General features: G+C 47.4%; 1 protein-coding gene across 3 annotated transcripts in view; it reads left to right on the forward strand.

Annotated features, from left to right (window-relative positions):
- The window catches only part of UVSSA (UV stimulated scaffold protein A), a 34,521-nt gene extending 26,215 nt beyond the window's left edge, over window positions 1-8,306 (forward strand). For all 3 annotated transcript variants that reach the window (XM_081795457.1, XM_081795458.1, XM_081795459.1), the window contains exons 14-15: window positions 421-4,884; window positions 5,128-8,306. In XM_081795457.1, the coding sequence (XP_081651583.1) occupies window positions 421-514 (94 nt within the window). In that variant the 3' untranslated portion in view covers window positions 515-4,884; window positions 5,128-8,306. The remainder of the gene's footprint in view (window positions 1-420; window positions 4,885-5,127) is intronic.
- Window positions 8,307-8,640: the final 334 nt, after the last annotated feature.

Raw genomic sequence — 8,640 nt, forward strand, 5'->3', positions numbered from 1 at the left:
CACGCCCGATCCGCCACTCCGCGTCTTCCTGCCGCACGTTTGCGGTGTTCTCCTGCGGCCCCACCTGAGGTGGGGGCTGGCTGGGCGGGGAGGGGGCTCGGGGCGGGGGGGAAGCAGGCCGGGCGGGGGGCTGGCTCTGGCGCTTGGTTCTGGCGCTTGGTTCCGGGGTGCAGCCTGGCTCTGGCGAGATTCGGGATCCCGGGAGGTGCTTTGGGGGTTCAGGGAGCCCACAGGGGTGGTGCCGAGGTCGTCGTTAGGCTCTACACGGGTAGGGCCCAGCTGCTTCGAGCTGCAGGGAGCCTGGGTGGCCGGAGTGTGGCAGCCACCTGCAACCGGTGCCTCAGCCCAGCCAGACCGCAGTCGGAGCCCAGAGCCCTAGCCGGGGCTCCCTGATCACGCCCCGCTTTGCTTTCCCCACAGGGCAGCCGTGCAGAGGGTCGTCACGGCCATGAACCAGATGGACCGCAAGAAACACGAGAAGTTTGCAAACCAGTTTAACTACGCGCTGAATTAGAGGGCCAGACTGGGCGTGTGTGGTCCCCTCTGGCCGCAGCTCCTCTTCGCCCTGTGCCAGCGCTCGAGGACGGGCGAGCGGGCACGGGACCGGGTCGCCACCACAGCCACCGTTCCTGTGTGTGCTTCGTGTGAGGAGTTAGCGCGTATTCTAATTAAAGTGCCCCAGAACTATGGACTGTCCCTCCCGCGGGGGTGCCACTGTCCTCTGGGCTCCGTCTGGCCCGAGAGCCTGGAGGACACACGGGCAGCTGTGTCTCAGTGGGGCCTCTTACAAAGCCTGTACGTCTTACGACGTGGCTCGGAGTCGATGGGCCACGTGTGACCCCCGGCCCCCGCTTCCCGGCCTCTTCCCTGGGCGGTGATGGCTCGGAGGGGCTCCAGGAAACCCACACTTCTACGCGCACACCGTTTCTAAGACGAACACGCCGGAAGTGAAGCGCTCACGGCGCTGTGCCTTGTGCCTCCGACGCACACGTGTGGGGTGGTGGCTCTGCGTTAGAATGCCCACAGCTACCTCACTGCGCTTGTTCTTCCAAGGACCGCGTCACTGAGACAGAACCCACGTACCATAGCATTCACCCTTTCAGGACGTACAACTTAGTGTCACTAAGCGCGTTGACAGTGTTGTGCGACCCACACCACCTGATTCCAGAACTTTGCGTCACCGCAGAAGCAGCCCTGTCCCCGTGGGCAGGCGCGTGCAGCACCTCTGGATTTGTCTGCGGGTTTGCGCCCTTTCTGGACGTTTCACGGCAATGCCTCTCGCGTCCGGCTTCGTCCGCTTAGCCCCATGTTTCCAGGGTTGTTCCGTGTGATAGAATATGCCAGAACTCCAGCCCCTTTTGTGGCCTAGTGATGATACCCCATTGAGTGGATGCCACACCCTATTTATCTGTTCATCACGGACACGTGGGTCGTTCCACATCGCTCGTCTATTACAAATAATGCTTCCGTGAACGTTTGTGTACAGGTTTTTGTGTGAACATGTATTTTCATTTCTTTTGGGTTTACACCTAGAAACGGAATTGCCGGGTCATATGGCGACTCTGTCTGACTTTTGGATGAACTGCTGAACTGTTCCAACTCAGAGTTGGACCATTTTAACTCAGCCGGACCATTTTACTTACATTCCCACCACAGCGCGTGAAGGTTCCAATTTCTTGTCTGCGCTTGTCCACACTTGTTATTGTCTGTAATTGGCGTAAAGTGGTGTCTTGATTTGTATTTTAGTCTGTATTTTCCTAATGACCAGCGGTATCATTTTTTCGTGTGTTTGTTGGCCATGGAAATACCCGTACAGATCCTTTGACCGTTTTCAGTCGGATTGTCTGTTTTGAATTGTAAAAATTCTTTATCTATTCTGGATGCCGGATCCTTATATCGTGTGCCAATATCTTCTCCCATTCTGTCTCACTTCCTCAATAGTGCCCTTGGAAGCACTAAGTTGTTACTTTTGATAACATCCAGGATCTGTTTTTTCTTTTGTTTCTTGTGCTTCTGGTGTGCTAAGCAGCATGGTCTGATCCAAGGTCATGATATACCCCTATGTTTTCTTCTAAGTGTCCTTATCGGGTTAGCTCTTAAATTCAGGTCAGTTTTGTTTTGAGTTCGTTTTGTATATGGCGTGAGGTAGGGGCCCAACTTTGTCCTTTTGTGTGTGGAGAAGATTATTCTTTCCGACCCACTGAATTATCTTAACACCTTTGCTGATTGTCGGTTGGCCATAAATGTATGAATTTATTTCCGGATTCTCAGTTCTGTTCCACTGACCTATATGTCCTTATGCCAGTGCTGCAGTGTCTTGATTAATGTAGCTTGGTGGTAAGTTTTGAAACCTGAAAGTGAGTCCTCCCTCCAGCTTTGTTCTTTTTCAAGACTGTTTGGCTGGCCTGGGTCCCTTGCATTTCCAAATGCGTTTTAGGGTCAGCTTGTTAGTTTCTGCCAAAAAAAAAAGGCAGCTGAGATTTTGATAGAGGTTTTGTTGGATGTAGGGGTCACTAAATACTTAATACCTAGCTGTGTGGCTTATGCACTCGGGGTCTCATGATCGTCAGACTCTTCCCCAGCTTCTTTTAGCAACGTTTTGTCGGTGTCCACATTTTGCACTCATTTTGTTAAATGTGTTCTCAAGTATTTTATTCTTTTTTTTTTTTTTTTTTTTAACATTTATTTATTTTTGAGACAGAGAGAGACAGAGTGTGAACAGGGGAGGGTCAGAGAAAGAGGGAGACACAGAATCTGAAACAGGCTCCAGGCTCTGAGCTGTCAGCACAGAGCCCGACGTGGGGCTCAAACCCACGAACCATGAGATCATGACCTGAGCCGAAGTCGGACGCTTAACCGACTGAGCCACCCAGGCGCCCTATTTTATTCTTTTTAATGCTGTTGCAAATGTAACTTTTTCTGAATTTCATTTTAGATTGTTCTCAATTTATAGAAACTCAACTGATTTTTGTATGGTTTTGTAGCCTGAAACTTTGCTTAACTCGGTTAATTCCAATACATTAGCACGTGCGTGCAGACTTCTTAGGATTTTCTCAACACGCAGTCACATCATCTGCAAACAATGCTTCCTTTTCAGTTCGGATGCCTTCGTTTTTTTTCTTTTGCCTAACTGCTTTGGCAAAGTAGAAGCCTCGAGTACAGTGTCGACAGTGGACATCCTCACCTTGTTCCTGGGCTTGGGGAGAAAGTTTTCAGAGTCTCACCCCATGGTACGGTGTGGGCTATGGGCTTTTGAAGATGGTTTTCGCCAGGCTGAGAAAGTGACCTTCTAATTCTACTCTGTTGAGTGTTTTTGTCTTGAAAAAATGTTGCATCTGTCCGATGTCCATCCATCTGTCTCTACTGAAACGATCATGTGGTTTTTGTCCTTTATTCTGATGATATGGTTTATTATGTTAATTGGTTTTTGTACGTTGAACCACTCTTGGCTTTCATGGGATAAATCCCACTTGGTCGTGATAATTCTTTTTATGTATTGCTGCATTTGGTTTGCTAGTGTTCTGTGATTCCATTGACCTGGTGTGTAGTACTTTGTTAAGGACTTTTGTGTCTGTATTCATAAGAGATATCAGTGTGTATTTCTTCTTGTGCTGTCTTTGTCTGGCTTTCGTACCAGAGTACTACTCACCTCATAGGTTGAATTGGGAAGTGTTCCTTCCTCTCTTGCTTTTTTTGGGAACAATTTATGGAAGATTTGTGTTAATTCGTTAAGCATTTGGTAGAATTCGCCAGTAAAGTCATTTGGTCCTGGACTTTTCCTTGTGAGAAGCTGTTTTTTCTTAATTAACTGATTATCTTCATTTATTATAGATCTGTTTAGATTTTCTGTTCTTCCTTGAGTCAGTTTCAGTAGCTTTTTTTTTTTTTTTCCTTAACGTTTGTTTTTGAGAGACAGCGAGAGACAGAGCATGAGCAGGGGAGGGGCAGAGAGAGGGAGAGACAGAATCTGAAGCAGACTCCAGGCTCTGAGCTGTCAGCACAGAGCCCGACGCGGGGCTCGAACCCGGGAACCGTGAGATCGTGACCTGAACCAGAGTCAGACGCTTAACCGACTGAGCCACCCAGGCTCCCCGGTTTTAGTAGCTTCTGTATTCGTAGGAATGTGTCCATTTCATATAGGTTTTTTATTGTAATTTGTTGACCTCAGTGGTTCATACTATTCCTTTACAGCCCTTTTTATTTCTGTAAGTTTGGTGGTAACATCTATTCTTTCATTCCTGATTTTAGAAAATTGTCCTCTCTCTCTCTAAAATTTTCTTGGCCAGTCTAGCTAAAGGCTTACCAATTTTACTATCTGTTCAAAACCCAGCTTTTGGTTTTGTTGATTTTTTTTCTTATTTTTTCATTGTTTCATTATTTTCTACTCTATTATTTATTTCGGGTTGCTTTGGGCTTAGTTTTCTCTCTAGTTACTTGAGATAGGTGATTAGCTTACTGATTTGAGGTCTAGCTTCTTTTTCATTAGGTGTCTACATCTGGAAGTTTCCATCTAAGTGCTGCTTTAGCTTCATCGTGTAAGTTGTGTGTGCTCTGCCTCATCTTTATCTCCAAGTATTTTCTCATTTTTCTTGTGATTTAAGAGTTGGCTTAATTTCCACATACTTGTTAATTTCCCAGTGTTTTTCTGTTACTTAATTTCTGATTTCATTCCACGTAGCCAAAGAACACATCATGTATGGTTTCAGTCCTCTAAGACTTATTTTGTGTATGCGCTATCCTGGAGAATGTTCCACATGCACTTGAGAAACTATTCTGTTGTTGGGTGTCGTGTAGACACACGTTAGGTTGAGTTGGTTCGTAGCGTTGCTTACCTCCTCTCTCTCCTTGTTGGCCTTCAGCCCAGTTGTTCTACCCATATTGAGAGTGGGGGAAAGGGGCGCCTGGGTGGCGCAGTCGGTTGAGCGTCCGACTTCAGCCAGGTCACGATCTCGCGGTCCGTGAGTTCGAGCCCCGCGTCGGGCTCTGGGCTGATGGCTCGGAGCCTGGAGCCTGTTTCCAATTCTGTGTCTCCCTCTCTCTCTGCCCCTCCCCCGTTCATGCTCTGTCTCTCTCTGTCCCAAAAATAAATAAAAAACGTTGAAAAAAAAAAAAAAAAAAAAAAAAGAGAGTGGGGGATTGCGGGCTCCGGCCATTCCTGTCCAGTCGTTTCTCCTTTCATTTCTGTTGGTTTTGCTTCATGTGTTTTGGGGCTGTGTTGTTAAGTGCACATATGCTTATACTATTATTTCTTCCTGATATACCGACCCTTTTGTAACACAGCCTTCTCTGTCTCTAACAGCTTGTCTCTAAGTCTCTTTTTGCGTGATACCGTACGCCTTCTGGTGGTTGTTTGCGTGGTACATCTTTATCTGATTCTCACGTGCTCCTTATAGGTGGCATGTAGCTGATTGTGGCTTTTCATCTGTTCTGCCGATCTCTGCACTTACAGTGCAGTTTACTCCATTTACCTTTAATGTAATTACGAAAAGAAAGATTTACATGTGTCACCTTTCAGCTTTTCTACACATCTTTTTATCTCTCTTTTCCCCATTGTCCTTTTCTTGTATGTTGGATGGACGTTCACTTAATCCCCCTGTGCCTTTCACTGGGTGTTTGTTTTTGTTTTGGGGGCAATTTTTTAGTGGTTGCTCTGGAACCTGCAGAGTGAACGACTGAATATGGTCTAGTTTGGATTCGCACCAACTTGATTTCAGGAGCATTTGCTCTAACATAAGTCTGTTCCCTCCCAGCTTCTTTGTGCCGTTTTTTGTCATACAGATTACGTGTTAATAGATTGTGAGCCCGTCAACATAGTTTTGTGATTATCGCTTTATGCAGCTCTTTTGACTCAGATGGGAAAAGAAAACGTTTACAATCAAAAATACATTTATTCTGTCTGCTCTTTGGCTGCGTGGTTGCCTTTACCAGCACTCTGTGTTTCTTCTTGTGGATTTGACTAGTGTCTCTCACTTTAGCCTGAAGGGCTCCCTGCAGTTATTTCCTGTAGGAGAAGTCTGCTAGCAGTGAATTCTCCCCATTTTTGTTTATCTGGAATGTTTTCTTCTTCGCTTCTGAAGAATGGCTTTGCCGGATTTTGAAATCTTGGTAATAGTCTTTCTCTTCTAACACTTTGACTGTGTCTTCTCACTGCCTTCTGGCACCCATGGTTTCTCACAAGAAGCCAGTGTTCACCTTCTAGAAGATGCCATGTACACAACAGGTTGGGGCTTCTCCCTGTTGTTTCCAAGGTACTCCTTGTTGTTGACTTTTGACAGTTTGATTGTGTGTCTTTGCTTGTGTCGTCTTTGAGATTTGTTGAGCTTCTTGGATTTAGAGGTGGTTTTTCATCAAATTTGGGAGGTGTGGGGCCATTTTTTCTTCTCCTGCCTCTTTCTCTCTCACCTGTCATTGGACTCCCATTATGTGTATGTCAGCTGGTTGATGATGTCTCTCTGGTCCCTGAGGCCCTGTTCATTTCTCTTCATTCTTTTTTCTGCTCCTCAGAATGAACCTACTGATCTGTTTTCAAGATCACAGATTCTTTTTCCAACAAAAATCTAATGTTTAGTTGCTCTAATGAATTTTTCATTTCATCTATATTTTCTGAGCCCAGAATTTCCATTTGGTTTTTCTATAATGTCTTTCTTTTTACCAATATTCTCTATTTGGTGAAACACCATTCTCATTTTCATTCTTTATACGTGTCTTCCTTTAATTCTTTGAACATATTTATCATAACCGATTTACAACATTTGTCTAGTAAGTTCCACATCTGGGCTTATTCAGGGACAGTTTCCATTGAGTGCTTCTGTCCCTGTGTATGGGCCACATTTTCCCGATGCCTTATGTGTCATAATTTTTCTGTTGAAAATTAGACAGATAATACAACATGACAACTCTGCAAATCGGATCCTCCCCCCTCCCCCCAAATTTGTTGTCGCTGTTTGTTTCATGTCCTTTCTGGACTAATTATGTAAATCTGTATTCTTTGTTATGCTTGGTCACTGGAGTCTCTGTGGTTAGCTTAGTGATCAGCTAATGATGGAACAGAGACTTCCTTAAATGCTTTGACCCAAGAAGTCTTGTGGTTTTGCAGACAAGCTGTGTGTGCATGTGGGGCTCACTTTGCTCAGCCAGTGAGTTCTCACCGAGAACTCACACTTCTGCTTGCACAGGGCCTCGAGTTCAGCCGGAGGTGAGAGCTAGGTACTCCTCAGGTCTTCTGAGGTTTTTGGCCAGCCTCTCGTTTGCCCAAGCGCATGTTGCCTCTGTGGGCGGCCGCATCATTAAACAGTGCCACTGATTGTTTGCAACAAACCCACACTCGGCCACTTGAGTCAGGCCAGAAAAAGACCAGCCTGGCGAATGGATTTTTTCCAGGCAGCAGCCAGACAGGTCAAATGGTGCCAGTTCTCTGAGGGGAGGGCTTCGGGGGGCTCCACAGCTCGTCTTCACCTCCCAGTGACTGCCGGACTGATTTCCACAGCCGCTGTGGCTGTGAGGCTGCTGGGTTTCAAGGTCACGCTGCAAAGCAGGAGAGGGACTGGGAATCGCCAACCTCCCACCATGACTCAGCCTATCGGTCCAGGTCTCTGGTTAATTTCCAGAGTCTTGAAAATGTTAGTTTTGGCCGTTTCCCTCGGGTTCTGTGGCATTTTGGGCAGGAAGGCCCTTCCTAGCCCTTGACCGTTCCCCGAGGTCCAGCACACGGCTTGCACACACGCATCCACGACAGCCACGGGTGCCCGTCTGGGTCCCCGGGATCGCAAGCGCGGAGCCCAGTGGTTGTGCAGCTGCCACTGTGCTAGTTGCCGCGGGACCGCTCCATTCGCTTTCCCAGTGGCAGCAGCCTGCGAGGACGCGGACTCCCGGAGCCCTGGGCGCTCAGCGGTGGCGGCGCCGGGTGCTTGCCCCGTGGAGCAGTGGCACCTTGGAGTTCTGGTTGATGTGCCTCTTAGGGGGGTGAGCTACTGGGCATTTCTCCTGTGGCAAAGTCCTGGTCGTTTCTCCTTTTCTGGGAGCCGGATGTCCATATCCTTTGCTCGTTTTCCTGTTGACTTACTAACTTGTGTGAGTTGTAGGAGCTCTTTACTGGTTAAGACAAGTAGCTCAGGGGCGCCTGGGTGGCTCAGTCAGTTAAGCGTCCGACTTCGGCTCAGGTCGTGATCTCACGGTCCGTGAGTTCGAGCCCCGCGTCGGGCTCTGTGCTGACAGCTCGGAGCCTGGACCCTGCTTTGGATTCTGTGTCTCGCTCTCTCTCTTCTCTTCCTCCACTCATGCTCTGTCTCTCTCTCTCTCTCTCTCTCTCTCTCTCTCTCTCTCTCTCAAAAATATATAAACATTTAAAAAAATTTAAAACGAAAACATGACTGCTGGGGCACCTGGAGGGCTCAGTCAGTTGAACGTCCGACTTCAGCCCAGGTCATGATCTCACGGTTTGTGGGTTCAAGCCATTCATTGCTTCGGGCTCTGTACTGACAGCTCAGAGCCTGGAGCCTGTTTCCGATTCTGTGCCTCCCTCTCTCTCTGGCCCTCCCCCGTTCATGCTCTGTCTCTCTCTGTCTCAAAAATAAATAAACATTTTTAAACAAAAGTAGCTCAGTGTGATGAGCCTCGAGTATTTGCCATCTGCCGATTCTG

This window comes from Panthera onca, chromosome B1 (genome assembly GCF_046562875.1).
Source record: "Panthera onca isolate mPanOnc1 chromosome B1, mPanOnc1 haplotype 2, whole genome shotgun sequence".
Taxonomy (NCBI): Eukaryota; Metazoa; Chordata; class Mammalia; order Carnivora; family Felidae; genus Panthera; species Panthera onca.